Genomic DNA, 16,946 nt, shown 5'->3' on the forward strand with positions numbered 1-16,946 from the left:
AGGCGTTTAAAGACTCTAAAGCCACCCCACTCGGCGTCTTTCTTCCAAACTTCCCGTTAACCGGCAGTATTCCCATCGAAAACCCGGGAAAAGCGAGCCGGCGTTTACTCCAGGCGTTAGGACAGATCGGGAGGTGTGTGTGTGTGTCACAACAGCCCCGGGACGTCCGTTTTCCCCAGCACAGGAGAAACCCGGGGAAAGAGAGGGGGTCTGTGGCGGCGACAGGGACAGGGAATCTCCTGGGGTCAGCGGCGCCCGTTAGGAGATGAAAGGGGGTGGCGGCGGGGACCCTCGGTGGGCGCACCCCAGAACAATGGGAACAATGCGGCTCTGCGGGCCGGCGCTCGGCGGCGGCGGGCGCGGTGCGGAGCGGAGCGGAGCGGCGGGCGCGGCGCTGTCGGGGTCGCTGGGGCGGTGACAGATGGCGCGGCCCGCGGGTCAGCGCGGGCGTGGCGGCTCCGCGGGCGGGCGCGCGGCCGCATACAAATAAGGCGCGTCACGTGGGGGGGGCCGCCGTGCGCCTGACGTGCGCGGCCATATGGCGCGTGCCACCGGGCGGGGCGGGGCGCGGGGCGGGGCGCAGGCGCGCGGGGCGCGGCGGCCGGCGGGGCCCGGGGCCCGGTGCCGGCCCCCCGCCGCGCATCCTCCGTCCCGCTATAAAACGGGGGGAGCCCGGCGCTGGGCGACCTCGGGAAAAAAAAAATAAAACAAGCACCGTACACATACACACACATACACACGCGCGGCGCCCTCGCACGAGAGCTGTGCCGGGGTTATGAGACCGTCACCGCGCAGGAGAGGCTGAGCAACGGAGGTAACGGGAAACCGTGCTTTACCCCCGCGGGAAAAGGGATCGCGGCGGCTGCCGGGGTGGGAGAGAACCCTGCGAGGTCGGGGAGGACGGGATCTGCCTCTGCCGGAACGGCTGCAGGTTTTATTGTCACTTGCGGCCGTTCCTGCCGGTGTGTGCGGGCACACCTGTATCCACCCGTATAGGCGCATATACATATGTGTATACATATGTATATGTAAATGTGTAGATGCGTCCATACACGCATATAAATATGTATATGTGCGTCCGTTTGTACAGACGTGTATTATATATGTTGATGCACCTTCGAACTTTCGGCTCCCTTTCCTCCGCGGTGCGCGATCGCCACGGTCCCAGCGCAGGCTGCGCCCCGGCGGGCGTGCGGCATTGTTTCTTCCCGGTGTGCCCGACGCTACCGGGGGGCGGTCGCAGCCCCGCACGAAAGGTCCCCGCGGGAAGCGGGGGAAGCGATGCCCGTTTACAACAGAGGGGACGACGGAGACAGGGAACCGGGGCCAATCCCGCACCTGTTACCACGGGCAGGGGCCGCGCAGCCCCGCCGCGGGCACCCAGTGACAGGGGACGAAGGCAGGACCGGGGAGCAGGTGCTCGGCGCCCGCCGGGGCGGCACAAGCCCCGCGCAAGGAGGCGGCAAGGGGGAGCCGCGCAGAGTGGCGGGGACGGGAGTCACAGGCGCCATCCGTCCCTGCAGGTGGCCTGTGTGTGCGTGTGTCCCCCTTCCGCTATTCGGTAAAAATGTTTGAGGATTTTTTCCGAAACAAAACAAAACAATCCATTTGCCTGGTCCACTTGCGTTTTGCTGCTCGGGCTGCCTCCCGCACGCATAATCTACTTATATTCCCCGCTAATATCGGCGAGTTACATAATGGTATTTGAACATATGTCAACTTAATTACAAGGCAGAAACGCGGAGACAATTAAAAGTTTGCCCTGGCACGGTGGGGAATCCAGGGCTTCCCTCGGGAGGGGGCGGCGGGACCGGGGAGCGAAGCGCGGGCAACTTCTCCCCGCGGGTGGCCACGGCCGCTGCTCCGGGTGCTGACACGTCTCTTTTCTGTCTCCCCCGCGATGCAGAGGCTCACCATGACCAAGTCGTACAGTGAGAGCGGGCTGATGGGCGAGCCCCAGCCGCAGGGCCCCCCGAGCTGGACGGACGAGTGCCTCAGCTCCCAGGACGAGGAGCACGAGGTGGACAAGAAGGAGGAGGACCTGGAGGGTCTGCACGCCGAGGCCGAGGAGGACTCGTTGCGGAACGGAGAGGAGGAGGACGAGGAGGACGACTTGGACGAAGAGGAGGAGGAAGAGGAGGAGGAGGAAGACGACGACCAGAAGCCCAAGAGGCGGGGCCCCAAGAAGAAGAAGATGACCAAGGCGCGCATGGAGCGGTTCAAGCTGCGGCGCATGAAGGCCAATGCCCGGGAGCGCAACCGCATGCACGGGCTGAACGCGGCCCTGGACAACCTGCGCAAGGTGGTTCCCTGCTACTCCAAGACGCAGAAGCTCTCCAAGATCGAGACCCTGCGCCTGGCCAAGAACTACATCTGGGCGCTCTCCGAGATCCTCCGCTCGGGCAAGAGCCCGGACCTGGTGTCCTTCGTGCAGACCCTCTGTAAGGGCCTGTCGCAGCCCACCACCAACTTGGTGGCCGGCTGCCTGCAGCTCAACCCGCGGACTTTCCTGCCCGAGCAGAGCCAGGAGGTGCCGCCGCACGTGGCGGCGGCGGCGGCGGGCGCGCCCTTCCCGGCGCATCCCTACCCCTACCAGTCGCCGGGCTTGCCCAGCCCGCCCTACGGCACCATGGACAGCTCCCACCTCTTCCACCTCAAGCCGCCGCACGCCTACGGCGCCTCGCTGGAGCCCTTCTTCGAGAGCGGGCTGGCGGAGGGCGCCAGCCCCGCCTTCGACGGGCCGCTCAGCCCGCCCCTCAGCGTGAACGGCAACTTCTCCTTCAAGCACGAGCCGGCCGCCGACTTCGACAAGAGCTACGCCTTCTCCATGCACTACCCCGCCGCCGCCGCCGCCGCGCTGGCCGCCGCGCCCGCCCACGCCGCCATCTTCCCGCCCGCCGCCTCCCGCTGCGAGATCCCGGTGGACGGGCTGGCGCCGTACGAGGGCCACCCGCACCACGAGCGCGTCCTCAGCGCCCAGCTCAACGCCATCTTCCACGACTGAGCCTCCCCGCGCCGCAGGGAGGGCCGGGGGAGCCGCGCCCCGCCGCCCGCACCGCCTTGTTTACAGGGGGCAGCCCGGCGGGTCCCCCCGCTCACCCGCTCTCTTTGCTTCCGCTCCTCCGAGCGACGCTGTAAATTGGGGTAGGGGCATTGGGATCGCGTCAATTACCTGATCGGGATAACAAAATCACAAGCAATAATTAGGATCTATGCAATTTTTAAACTAGCGATGGGCCAATTACAAAATATATATGAAATCTATATTTTTCAACCAACGTTTTACTACTTGTTACCTTTCCCATGCTGAATTATTTTGTTGTGATTTTGTACAGAATTTTTAATGACTTTTTATAACGTGAATTTCCTATTTTAAACCATGCAGCTTCATCAATTTTTATACATATTGGAAACGTAGAATTATATCTAATTTATACAAAATGATTTAACTAATTTAAACCAGCAGAAAAGTGCTTAGAGAAGTTATGTTGCCTTAGCACTTCTTTCCTTTTCAAATAGATGAAGAAGAAAAAAAAAATGCACAATCCGGGCAATTTCTTTCCCATGCAAGTCTATTTTTTCTTTTTTATTTATTTTTCTTTTTAGTTTCTTTTTCCTTTCCCCCGTACAACAAGAACCAGATCCCCTAGGTCTTGAGAAGATATAAGAATGATAGACTTATTTTCTATTAAAACATATCATTTCAACACATTACTTGCACAAACTTGTATATAAAGATTATAAGCAAATGCCAACACCCTTTTTAAATCGAAAGCTGCTTGACTATCACATACAATTTGCACTGTTTCTTTTTAGTCTTTGAACCCCTTGGCATTCCGTGTTTTTGGTTCGTTGGATTTTTTTTTTCTGTTTTATTTTTTTTTAAGATAACTTGAAGATGTTAATGTTTCCAGGCGCTATAAATGCATGATTTTATACATGTTCACACAATCCGTGGTTGTCATATGCTCATTTTATGAATCTGAACCGAAATCTAATCAGGTTGTTAAAGTCGGGCTATATACCTATTGTAGTCGATTAGTACGGTAGCTTGAAACAAATTCAAACCATTTAATCCGTAATTAGAACAATAGCTATTGCATGTACAATGCAGTCCAGAATAAGTGCTGTTTGAAATGTAACGCTGGTTCAACTGGAATCAATCTGTACTGTAATTTTGTTTGTAATCCTGTATATTATGGTGTAATGCACACTGGGATTTTAGAAAAAGACATCCATCCTTTGGCAACAACATAGTATTGAACATTTGGTCGAATGTTGCATTTTTCCTTAAATGTGATTTTTTTTTTCTTAGTGTATGTAATTCCTATGGGATTATTGTTTTATTCGGATAGCTCATGAAAGGTGCAACACTTATTATTTGTAGAATAAAATTGGACTAAAAAAAGGACGCGGATTCTTTACTTACCTTGAGGAGCACTCGGGGCGGGGGGGTTCGTTTGTTTGTTTGATGTGCGGAGCGAGGGGAACGGGACAGAAGCGCGGTTCGCCTGCGACCTGCGGCTGCCGGCACGGGCTGCGCCGGGCGGCTCAGCCCCGGTCCGCAGGGTGTCCGCAGCCGGTCCCGGCCCGCGGGGTGTGCGCAGGGTGTCCGCAGCCGGTCCCGGCCCGCGGGGTGTCCGCAGCCAGCCCCGGCCGGCCCCGCACACCGGGAGCGGGCGTTCGGCCCCGGCGTGGCGGCAGCAGGTGCGCCTTCCCTCCCTCCCCCGCAAGGCAGACCTGGACCCGCGCTATCGATTCATCGTCCCTTCCTCTTCCCAGAGGGGAAACGTATTCCTTTAATCTTCACTGATTATTCTGAGGCTTAAGAAACCCGGAGACACAACCTGCGGGAGAGCAATTCCCCTAATGACCAGGAACAATTATCAACAGGTCTTTGCCTCCGACCGTCAGAAACAGATTCAAGACGTAACCTCAAATACTTTATATGAAGCCTGTCACAAAGCGGAGGTATTTAATAATATTTCAGCAGAAAGCAAACAAGCTTTCCCATGGATGACGGCTTTCCTTCCCCTCCCCCCGCCCAGGAGAAATCAAGCTTCTAGCATCTATTTTAAAGGCGTTTGTAGCTACGGAAATCCAACGTCTAAGCACGGCAAACCTGTCCTAGCAGTTCAGCAGCCTCTGTTGCCAGGCTTCCCCGTTAAAAACATGCTAAAATTTAATTGCGATGGCGACTGATGCGTTTTGCAGCATCTCCCTGCGTTTTGCCAGACCCTGAAGCTCCACTCTCGAAAACTGCTGCTGAATCTGAATAGAAAGAAAGCAGAAGGCAACTTTTCAAGCACCCATTATTAACCTTTCCCAGTCAGTGGCAGTACAGGTACATGTGCCCCAGATAACCCGAGGGGGATGGATGAATGACGATATTTCAGGTAAAACTGAAAAAGCTGACCCAGGCTCGCTTGCCTTTTGGTTATGCACCTTCTTAAATACAAGGATTCTTCTAGTCAGTCAAGGGGCAACTCACATGCCACCATCTTTTATTCAAAGGCAGGCACAGATGTTCCTTCTGCAGGGGAGGTTTTAATTTATGAAAATGATATTGTTTATGCATGAATGCACTCTGCATAACACACAGTACTTCCATCTGATGAGAGAAATACCACAGAACCAGTGCCAATGTCAGGAACATATTCTGCAAATTTAGTCGCTTAAATGTTTAATGAATATTTGGAAGGCATTTCCAAAGCACAAGAAACCTTTTCAATTACCTTTTCTTTTTCCACTGTTGATAACAAAATTCAACTCCTCCAGCCAATGCAACCTACTTAAAAGATCTACCTAGGCTATCTCAATATTTGCTACTGTGATACTTCAGAGAAAGTAGTGTTTTAATGCTATGAGCAATCTAACAAGGAAAATTAATTAGGCATTTTGGTAACTAGAGGCTCTATTCTACAAATCACTTGTGAGTTTTCTTATTTCAATTAGTTTGGGGTGGTTTTTCCCTACCACCACCCTTACAAAATATTGGAGACCTTCCCCCCTCCCCCGCTTTGCTGATGCTTCTGATGTCTCCATGATACTTCTTTCATACTATTAACATCAAGCCAAATGTTGAAATTTCTGCTCATGACTCCCACAGGAAGGTCTATCAAGGTCTCTTTTAATGGAAAGAATTACTCACACTGTTCCTCTCCTATGAACATATCGCTAATTAACTAAGGCTATAGGGGGATTATCAAACCTCCGCACGCAGAGAAAACTCTGGGCTTGATTTGTACCCACACACGTACTGGGTCAGCCAGCACAGGCCTAAAACTCTATTTTTAGGGCTAGTTGTGACCAATGGCCTTTCCCTTCTTCTTTGTGACATACTTTTGGCAGCAGAAATTGCTCTGCCACCAGTGCATGCTTAAGGTTAAATCTGCAGGTACAGTACATGAGAAACAGTCACGACTTGCAGCTTTTCCTTTCTTGGCGTTCTGGAGCAACAGAAGAGGATCTGTGGAGGTTGTGGACCCATTGCTGGCTGTGACAGACACAGCTGAGGCCCCAGCCAGAGCAGAGAAACCTGAAGTGGTGGAATTCCAGGTTACATCCACAAGATGTCTGAGAGACTGAAGCCTCTGGTTTTTCCTAGCCCAAATGAACAATGGGCCTGAAAAACATCTGACCTTCACCCAGTGCACTCAGGAGTCTCCAGGTGAAGGGAAGTATATTCAAAGAGAACCAAGATTCCTCAGTTCACCAGAAGAAAACAGGGAGTCACTTTTTCCAAAATACTCTGTTACAGCATATTAACAAACTAACACGGAAAAGCAACATGCAATTCCAAAGGTAATAAGAGATCATAGAAATTAATAGGAAAATAGAAATAATTCTAAACTACATACAAGTAAAGCAAGTCTTTTCTGTCTTCTGTAACAGTAAAGAAATCTTGCAATTATTTCAATATTGTAACTGATTAAAACGAGATCCACCATGACCTTATCAATTGCTTTTGACATATTAAAAACATGAGTCTGTCTTTTTAAAAAAATACAATACTTCTGTTCAGAGAATCATCTTGTCAAATAGTTTTAGAAAATACAGAGTTAAATTTAATTCTCTTTTCTTATATAAAAGGTATCTTAAGATAAAAAAAATCAAACAAAACCCACTAATTTCTCACTCATTTCTATTGAGGAAGAACAGAAATGAAACTTGGAGTTCTGCCTGGTGCTGTATCAGGGAAAATATGCAGAAATTGGTCTTTGTTTTTATTGACCAAGATGGGTTGTATGGTAATTATTTCAGAAATTATAAATGGTCTACACTCTTTCCTTAATTGAAAATTCCATATTACAAAAAACCCTTGAAAAACATAGTACATAAACACATACTGAAACAGTGAGCTGAAGATCTACAAATACACTGTTATTTAGATATCTACACAAGTGTTTTTTTAAATAATTCATATATGTATTTAACAAACTGTCAGAAGCTATGCAATACAAAATTAAAACTGACAATGCTCTCAAAGCATTCTCTTAAGTATTTAGGTTGCCTACAGGGTATGTAAAACATAGAATATCAGTCCTAGTTTTCCATTCCCTAGCTTGTAGTGGTTTGCATCATAGAGTCAACTGCATTTTTCATGAAATAAAATAGAAGCAACTAATATTTACATGTTTACCAACACTGTGATAGAGCAATAGAAAATAAGATTCAGAGTGAAAAAATTACCTTAAAAAGATAGCATACCAACCTTAATGCAAAGAAAAGACAATATACTCTGATCAATACCTTCTCATTTTATATTCTTCCTATAACCACATTTTTCTCTATTGTTCTGATTAAGATTAATTTCAATTCATGGGAGTATCAGGAATGGCTGCAACTTCAGACTGCATTTCTGCAGCTTTGTATACCTGCATAAGAATTTCACTTGTTCTTCTCTTTGCAAACGTTTGTCCATTTCCTTTCCTACTTTTCTTTCTCTGTTCTTTAATGCTTTTCTTCTTTTGAAAATTTAAAGATGCATAGCAATAGCAATGCTCTCTTCTACAGACCTTTGATGCCATTTTCCTTCAGAATAATTTATGGCTTTGCTTATCGTGCAAAAAAAAGGGTGTTTTGCTTAATGTCACTTCTTCATGGTAAACCAGCTCAACAGAGCTGAATTAATATTGAGAGTCACAAAAGAAATGTAAGAAGGTAGCATACTTAGGAGAGTTAATATCTGTGAATGAACAGCTGAAGTATAACTGACTATACACTAAACCTTCATTGTATAAACACACAATGTAGCCAGAAAAACATACAAGCCAAGGGTATGCTGCCAACTTCAAAATTCAGGTTTCTCCAGAAGTAAATCTCCATTAGCTACAGAAAACAAGTCAACTACCAGAAATGTTCAGTCAAAAGCTCTGGAATGGGGATCAGGTATTTTCCCCAGAGTGTCCTCTCATCTCTTCTTGTCTAAATTCCTGTTCCTTAACTTGAACATCACATTTTTTATGAATCCAAAACTGGCCTACTTACCTCATTGCATTTTTACAGATATTTTTCTTGAGGTGGGAGGACATATTTTCCAATAGCAAGCTTTACCTGTTTGCTGTCCTTCAGTTAACACTAGCTGTACTTCCCTCACTCACTATTTCTCTCACAGACTGTCTTACCTCTTTCTTCACTTCACAAGGTTCTTCTAGGAAAGAGTTCTGATCCTCTCACTACTTCTTAGCATCTAGAGAGCAAAGGATGATTTCCAGAAATAAACACTGTAAGTTAAGGAGAGCTTAGCTCCTCTCTTTGTTTCCTACTACCTCTTCTCTTGGTCCAGAGGATGCTTCCCTCTCCTAGGCCATCTGGTTGTGCTCGAGGCCAGCATCCTGACCTGGGGCAAAACATCCCCTGGGTCCAGACTGCTGAAAAGAAACTCCAAGGAACCACAAGGGAGATGTCCCTTCTCTCATGCAAGATCTATGATTTAGAAGAGGTTCTTATGTGTGGTGTCTGCCTTGTTTTATTGCTGCCATGTCTGTGCCACATCCAGGTCCCGACCCACAAACTTGATATCCTTGCCTGACTTTGGACCAACTTTGATAACACAAGCTTTTCTGGTGGCTGCTGAGCTAGCACTGGCAGTGGTTACTGTCACCTGACCTGACCTAATAGCTCTGTTTTTCTGCTGGATGCTGGACCTACCTTGATACAAGGGGCTTGTCTCTTGGGCTCTTGTTGAACTTAGCTACACACAGTTCTGTTTACCTTGGTCAGGTATGCGGGATCTTACCCGACTTGTAATCACTCTAAGCCCCACTTTCTTTATGAAACAGCCTGCTCCTACTGTTCCTCAGAATTCCTCCTATTGTGCTTCTGTCTGCAAGGCCCATGAGGCCACTACTGAGCCTTAAAAGCCTTGAGCATCCCCACCTGCAACCCCCTCACCGACTCCACACCTGAGCCTGGAGCGCTATTCAAGTTCAGTCAGGGACTATAACTCTTTCCATTATAGAGGCTGAGTGATGCTGGTCTGCAGCTCAGCCACAATCCTGGTCTGCCTCTGAACCCTGCTGATCCAGACCTGCCCCATCATTATAAACTTGGCTGATGATTTGGGTTTTTGATGGATTCTAGCACTCTCTCCAGACTTCCTTGCTCAGGTACTTCCAGGTGGGTCCTGGCCAGAAAGGTCCCTGCCTTGCTAGCCCTGGCATCTTTCTCAGCTCCCTGTTTCTTAGGGAGCAGCTGGCCCTTGCTGTTCTTAACAATAGCTTACTTCCCTTTCTGGTGTGTCTTCTTCTCCTCATCCTCTTTTTTTTTTTTTTTTTTTTTTTTTTCCCTGAGTTTACTTGAGATATTTGTCTAAAAAAAACCAACCAAATAAAAATGTGAAGACTATTTCTAAGGCAGCTCCACACCCTCTATGGAAACCACCTGGAAAGTTTCAAAACTTAATTTGAAGATTTATTTTAAAAATGTTATTCAACTTAATTTTTATTAATAGGCAAACAGGGCTTCTCTATTTTCTTATACCTACTGGTATTGAATCATAAGATGGATTGGGTTGGAAATGACCTTAAAGACTATCATGTACCAATACCCCTGCTATGCCCACAGTCACCTTTCACTAAACCAGGTTGCTCAGAGCTCCATCCAATCTGGCCTTAAACCCTTCCAGGGATGGCCCATCCACAACTTGTCTGAGCAGCCTGTTCAAGTGCCTCACCACCCTCACAGTAAAGAACTTTTTCCTAATACCTAAGCTGAACCTACTCACAGCTGGAAACCAGACCCCATTCCCCCTTGTCTGTTGCAACATGGTCTCTTAAAAAGTCTCTCTCCATCTTTCTTGTAAGCTCCTTTCAGGTCCTGGAATCAAAATGCCTGTGAGAGAGCAGGAAAGTAAAACACACTTTACCAGCTTTGGCTGACCTTCAGTGTCTCCTGCATCATCCCATTTCTTCATGCAGCACACTGTACTTCTAGAAATCCCTTGATCATTCTGTTGTCACAGGTACTGAAATGCTCCACTTCCAAAACTGCCTACGATCAAAGATGTCAAAAAACCAAGACTGTTGAATGTAGGCTCAGTGCTTCACGCTGCTTGATTGCCTACTATGCAACTCCTACTGATTGTCTTGCATCTTCTTTTTCTTTCTTTGATATGAGAACATCACAGAAGATACTACATTAGACTGATACACACAACCATTTCTTACAAGAAAGCTCAAGGAAGATTTATGTGTGAGAGTTCCAGACATAGTTTAGAAAAATTGCATTTCCATGCATTTCCAAATTCAGTGTGCAAATCTTAAATTTGTGATAACTAAAAAGAAAAGGGTCTGTTAGAATAGACTCTTTTAGAACTTATCCCCCCAGGAAAATAGTGTCTGTCTCAGATTTACAAAGAATTGTGGGGATTGAGGATTTGTTAACAGTAGCAAAACACAATGAACAGACTTGTATGGTTTTTGTTACTATATATAGTTCTACTATTTTATGGTTTTATCTAATACATATTGTACCTTAACTGTTACTGATTTAATAGACTTTTCAAGTAATGCCTATAAGAAGGTGTTAGAATTTTTAATTACATCAGTTGAAGGATATTACAAGTCTCTTAGGAACTGAAGTAGTTTTCCACTGGTGGTACTGAAAACACTATTATTTTAGGGTTCTAAGCCAGTTATCAGTTTGCCCTTTCCTCTACCTTAGGAGAAGTTATCTGGTGATAATATATAATATACACTAGGTGATATAGGCTAATCAATTGACCCAGAAACAAATACAAATTACTGCAGGGGATTATACAGGGCATACAGCCTCAAAAGAGATTTGACTATATCTAATTTCACATTATGCTTTATCTTCCAGTTAATGATTTAGCTTTCCTTTTGAATGACATCAGTGCAAACACATTAAAGATCACTGACACCAAATAACAGGCACAAGTTTAATTGGCTCATCTACTGCTGTATCAGAATGATAAATATTAAGGCAAGCTTGTTTGACTCACAGTTTTTCTTGGCTCATCAGTCTTTTTTTTTTTTTTTTTTTTTGCTTAAATATGTTTTGCACAAAACTTCTACACTTCACACATCATTTAAATTATTTATACGTTATTCTGTCTGGTTACTTTACAGCTGAGATATTTATATCCCAACAAAGAAGATCTAAGGGACAAAACAAAAATTGAGACAATTGCTAAAAGCTTTAAGCAAACATAAACTTTATGTGGTCAGTTTGTCATTCAGAAAGGCAAATTGGTGAGGGCTGCATTTCAGTAAAAGCTGTACTAATGGCTCGATGCAAATTGAAAACAGGTTGTATATTTAACAAATATTTGGAATATACTTTAAACATGGCAAAGTAATAGACGGAAATAAGAATCAAAAAATTGTACAGTGGTGACTTTTAAAACGTGTCTAAATCTGTCTTTTCAGCTACATAATAAGTAGCTTGGTACTGTTTTTTACAGAATTATAAAGGAAGGCAACATGCCTTGAGAACATGCATCGTCCCGTGAGATCTTGGCTGGTTTGACTGCAATCAGATTTTCTTATCTATAACAACATTTCCACAGGAAGAGCCTTGGATACTCTAACATGTGGCTTAAACGGTATCTTATATCCATCACAAAAGGCAATATTTTCAATTTATTGCTTTATTTCTCAGAAAGACATTTACATTTGTCTTGTTACAAACCTTAAAGATAAAATTACTAAACATCTTCTTTAAGAATATCCTTTTCACACCCTAGAAGCCACTCTGACATTATAAAACTTTATAAGTGTACAAGTTTAGCCCTTACAGGGTCAGAAGCACCTTACAAATGGAGTTGGCCCTGCACTCTAACGTGATTGTCATCAGTGAACCTTACAGCACCTTTGAGTAAAGCTGTCATACCTCCAGCAGTAAAGTCTATCATTTATAGAGTAAGAGTGAAGTGGTCTTCCTACCCTACATTCTAGCAGGGAATACCCTTCTGGGTATTCTTTCTGTACTGGTCCACTTGACAGTGGATCTGTTCTTGCAGGGTCAGTATCAGACTCCGGGTCACTGTTCTGCTCGGCCCTTATGAATGAAGGGTTAACTGGGTGATACCTCCATCGGGTTTATGGCAATAATCTCATTAGCAGCAGGAATGCCAACACGGTATTTACATTAAGGTTGTGTCAGAGTCACAACGTGTGAAAAACTCAGCCTTAGTAATATACGGAAGGGCTATTAGAACTTCACGTCGTAGTTTTCTAAAGCTAAGTAACAGCAGTATTGTTAATGATAACAGAAAAGTGGAAGACGTGGGACTCTGACAAGGAAAATTAATTTCTGAAGTGGGAGCGTTCTTTCCTTGGAGGAGTAACTGAGGAGAGCAGAGCGCTGGGATGCCCGAGTGCCCTCGGCCGCTGTTCCCCGTGGGCAGCGCACCTGGCGCGGCTCCGGCCGGCGCCGTCCTGCGCTCTGCCCGGCGCGGCAGGGACCCGCCGCCCCGCCGGCCGAGCCCCTCTGTCCCTCTGCCCCCGGTGCCGGCCGAGCCCCTCTGTCCCTCCGTCCCTCGGTGCGGGCCGAGGACGCTGCTGGCAGCCCGGGCAGCCCCGGGCGCCCTCCCGCCGGCCCCCGGGCGGTGCGGCCCCGCCTGCGGGGCGGGGCGGGCGCTGCTGGGCCCGGCGGGCCGCGGGCGGTGCGGCGGGGCCGGAGCCCGAGCCCGAGCCCGGCGGAGCCCGGCGGAGCGGGGTGCCGTGGCAATGTCGGGCACCAGCGCTGTCGCGCTTCCCCGCCCGCAGAGCCGCGCCCGGGCCGCGCCCCAGGAGCGGCGACGGAGGGTGGCCCCGCTGGCCGCGGCCACGGCCGCCCGGGCGGGGGACGAGCCGCTCCTCAGGGGCATCTTCGAGATCGACAAGAGGAGCTGCGATGTGGTTCTGAGCGCCCGGCGGCTCCGCTGGAGCCCCATCCTGCCCGAGAGCCCCACAGGTGGGACGGGGCAGGGCGGGGCAGGGGTGTCGGCCCGGGCCGGGGCGCTGCGGGCGGCGCGGGGCAGAGCCGCCCGAACCGGCACTGCGGAAAAGTGCTTGAAGGCAGCGCTGCCGGGCACCTCTGCTCCCTTCGAGCTTACTTTGCTGACTGAAAAGAAAAAAAAAATTGTTCCTAACGCTTTGAGTGTCTTGTACCTGAACCAGCTCTTTCTGGCAAGTCTTGTCTTCTCGGTGGGTCATACGAAAGGGACAGAAGGTAGAGAGGATGCTTTTATGGCCTCTTAGCCCTAGGCAGAACAATAAGAGGATTTGATTTTGTTTCTGCGGCATCAACTTTTCCTGGCTTATACTCTTTGGCAGGTACACAAACTAGAGCACAGAGAAAAGAGTGTGGTTTTGCGGGGTGTGCCTGAGTTTTATGCCGAGGCTTGTGTTGCAGGTCGTCGTTGCTCTATGGTGTTCACACGGCAACACACTGAGAAAGTGTGGCTAAAGGATTTGATCGAGTGAAACAAATCATACACAAAAGTTTAAGAAGCAAAGGAATGCTGCTTGAACGTATCCAAATAGATATTTTTCTCCTAGAAACTGTGTAAACATATATCTAGTTTTGAAACTGCGTACACACTCCTAAAGGTGCTTGTTTATTTCAGTGACCTCCCAGTGCTCACATGAAAGAGAAATCAAAGTTGTATTCAGGAATGCAGTTTCCAGGCAGCGTGTTTGCCTTCCGGGATGGCATGGTTAGCTTGTCCAGGCTTAAAATACCACGTTTATTGTAGCAGTGTATTGGACAGAAAGTTCCTATAGGTAAGATCTCCTAGCCATAAAGTCAGCATTTAGAGAAGCAAAGAAGTAGTCAGCTGCTCACCGATGAAGTCAATATGGTTCATTTAATGTAACCGTGTTGGGATACTGGAGCTACTGAAACTGAACAAATACACAGTCATGCCCTGCTGTTGACTCCTCTCCTCTGCATAGTGTAACCATGTTAATGCTTAAATGCTTAATACTCACGCTTAAATACCTGCATTTCAGCAGGACGGCTGAGTTCTGATCACCCCTGCACCCGGTGTGGGTGCGCAGTCCTTCCTCTTGGGGAGCCAGTCTGGGCGCCTTCAGTAATGCTGTTAGTGCTGAAGGTTCTCTTCCTTCCCCTTGGGGACTAGCTACAGGTCTCTGTGTATGTAATGTGATTTATTAATTATTTAGTTCTGTGTGTAGAGCTCTAATAAGAGTGTCACTTTTTGTTCTGCCTCCTTTAATGTAGGTTGAATTGCCATATATCAGGAACTAGAGTCTGTAATTGTCTTGTAATTGTCTTGTAATTGTCACCAGTGAGGGATATTAAGGTGCAGACAGGAAGAATAAATTTTGGTATATATTGCTCCTTGGTCCAGAGATAGGGAGTATATTCTGTGGTTTGGGATTTGTGTGTTTTTGGCTTTTTTTTTTTTGTTTGACTGGTTTGGTTTGTTTATTTTCCCAGGAAAAATGAATCCCTCTCAGTTTCTGCTTTCATACAGACATTGGAAACTTTTCATGGCTAGCTCCTGAAAGGTAATGAAGTAAGTGGTGCCTAAAGTCAGACCTATAGCAGATGGCAGGACTTCAGGAGTCCTATGGAAAGCAGCACTGACAAGCTGCTGCCAGTTTTATCAGGATTTGGGCTTTTACTGAACAAATATTAAATATATACTGAAACGTCTTTCTCTGATAGTTTGATTTTATACTCTGTGGCAATGAGCTGCTGAACGGTTTCAGTTTTGAGAGGCTGCAGTTGCAGCAGTCAAACGTGAATTCTGGAGCTTGAATGCTTTTTCTCTCCCTCATTCTTGGCTCCTAGTAGCATTTACCCTGGGGTGTTCTGTTCTGGTGCTGGGAGGAGCCATCTGTGGTGAGGTCTCATTCGTAGCTAAGCACAGCAGTGAGTGTTCAGAGATGGCTAAGGGCTCTCTGGACACGTCTCTCCACTGGGATTTGGCTTGTGCATGCTCTCTCCAACCAATGTAGTTTGCCTTGGGCTCTGAGAGGTCAAGCCAGGTCTTCACGCTTTGCAAGTGCTGCTGAAAGTCTCTTGCTTGGATTTGTATGTAGCAATTCTTCCTATTTTAGGGAGAGATGTTTCTTCTATGGCAATTGCTACAGTCTGTCAAAATCAGAGTAACCTCCCATCCCCCATAGTTGTCCAGATGAATTCCTGTCTTGCTGAAGTTACGTTTTGTCTTCCACAGCTCTGCCATTCTGATTGTTTGTTTTTACACGTGGTAGTTTGGGCAGCCTTGGCTCCTCCAGGTTCTACCAGAGCTCCAAGCTGCAGCTCAGAGTTCCCAAGCAGGGGCCACCTGCAGTGCCCGGGCCCTGTCATGTCACAGGGATGTATGTGTAGTTGCTCCATTGTGCTGTTCCTGTGGGGCTCTAGGCAGCCTGGTTATCAGGAGGACTTCCTTCATTACTCTGTCCTGGGTATCTGCAGCTTCCATCTCCGAGAGGTTTTTGGCTACCCATGCTTGCTGATGATTTGTGATGGCTTCCTTTGTTGTTCACTCTACAGCAAAGTTCCTACCTCTCAAATAAGCGTGACCCATGATGAATTTTGTGTGTTATTCATTTTGACAAAGCTTATGGCAGAAGCGAGTCCTGGGCAGGTGTCAGGGTGTGGAGCTGGGGAGTGAGTGTGTCAGGTGGGAATGTGGACAAGTGTGGGGCCCAGCTCAGCTGCCCCTGGGAAAGGCTGCAGCTCCAGCCTGGGTGTGCAGCTCAGCTGAGCCTTTTCTCCTCTCTGGAGGCAGAGCCCCTCTGACCCATAGCTGGTTGCTTGCTTCCAACACTGCACTGGGTACCCCAGTGAGAAGCAGAGCTCACAGTCAGTAGCTGGTAGTTGTTTTCTCTAGCTTCTTTTTATGTGGCGTTCCTATGGTATAAACATAATCACAGAAATTAAGAAAAAGGCAAGACTTCTCTATTAATAATCCAGCCCTGAACTGTGGAGGTTCTAACATTTTGAGTGCTGCTTGAAAACTGTAGCAGAGAAAACTATCTTAAGTACAGATTTGAATATTATATGTGACTTTTATAAGTTCCCAGAAGATCATTTGTATCCTCTTTATCATATGGCTTTTTTTTTTGTTGTTAAATAAAGACTTTAATTCTGATAATTTTTAAAGCCTCCAGCATGTTTTTAAAGTTTACTACAGAGTTTCCCAGTTAACAATAATTGCAGCTTTTCAGCAGATTTCTGTCAGGTAGGAAGTGTACCAAGACTGGCACTTGTCCAGTGCTTTACCAGTATGTAAAGTCTGGAGGATTTTGATCATTATGAAAAACTTGATATGTGTAATTTCTTGTTTGTGTACTAAACTGAATGGTATGTGAACTTATTCTCTGACTGACAGCTTGCAGGCTGGGCTAATTGGATAATAATAGTAATAATTTGGATGAAACTTGCTTTTTAAGTATAAGTATTAAACATAATTTTTAAATTAATTAATGAACAAGAAAATAAAATCTTGGAGCAATCCA

At 47.0% G+C, this 16,946-nt stretch overlaps 2 protein-coding genes across 3 annotated transcripts in view; both read left to right on the plus strand.

Annotated features, from left to right (window-relative positions):
• The first annotated feature begins 695 nt into the window (after positions 1 to 695).
• On the plus strand, positions 696 to 4,411 carry NEUROD1 (neuronal differentiation 1). Of its 2 annotated transcripts, XM_014880258.2 has the most exons (2): positions 696 to 814; positions 1,907 to 4,411. In XM_014880258.2, exon 2 carries the CDS (start codon positions 1,916 to 1,918, stop codon positions 3,002 to 3,004), a length of 1,089 nt encoding a protein of 362 aa, XP_014735744.2. In that variant the 5' UTR covers positions 696 to 814; positions 1,907 to 1,915; the 3' UTR covers positions 3,005 to 4,411. The 2 variants fall into 2 exon arrangements, with proteins under 2 accessions (XP_014735744.2, XP_014735743.2); XM_014880257.2 differs by lacking the exon at positions 696 to 814 and having other exon boundaries at positions 1,901 to 4,411.
• An 8,785-nt stretch (positions 4,412 to 13,196) lies between these two features.
• CERKL (CERK like autophagy regulator) overlaps positions 13,197 to 16,946 on the plus strand; it is a 49,679-nt gene continuing 45,929 nt past the window's right edge. Inside the window, exon 1 of the mRNA XM_014880252.2 lies at positions 13,197 to 13,422. Within this exon, the coding sequence (XP_014735738.2) occupies positions 13,197 to 13,422 (226 nt within the window). The remainder of the gene's footprint in view (positions 13,423 to 16,946) is intronic.

This window comes from Sturnus vulgaris, chromosome 7, assembly GCF_052056855.1.
Source record: "Sturnus vulgaris isolate bStuVul1 chromosome 7, bStuVul1.hap1, whole genome shotgun sequence".
Taxonomy (NCBI): Eukaryota; Metazoa; Chordata; class Aves; order Passeriformes; family Sturnidae; genus Sturnus; species Sturnus vulgaris.

What these genes read in the sequence shown, in the direction of transcription:
- NEUROD1 (XM_014880257.2), top strand. Translation starts at nt 1,901, where the DNA reads ATGCAGAGGCTCACCATGACCAAGTCGTACAGTGAGAGCGGGCTGATG.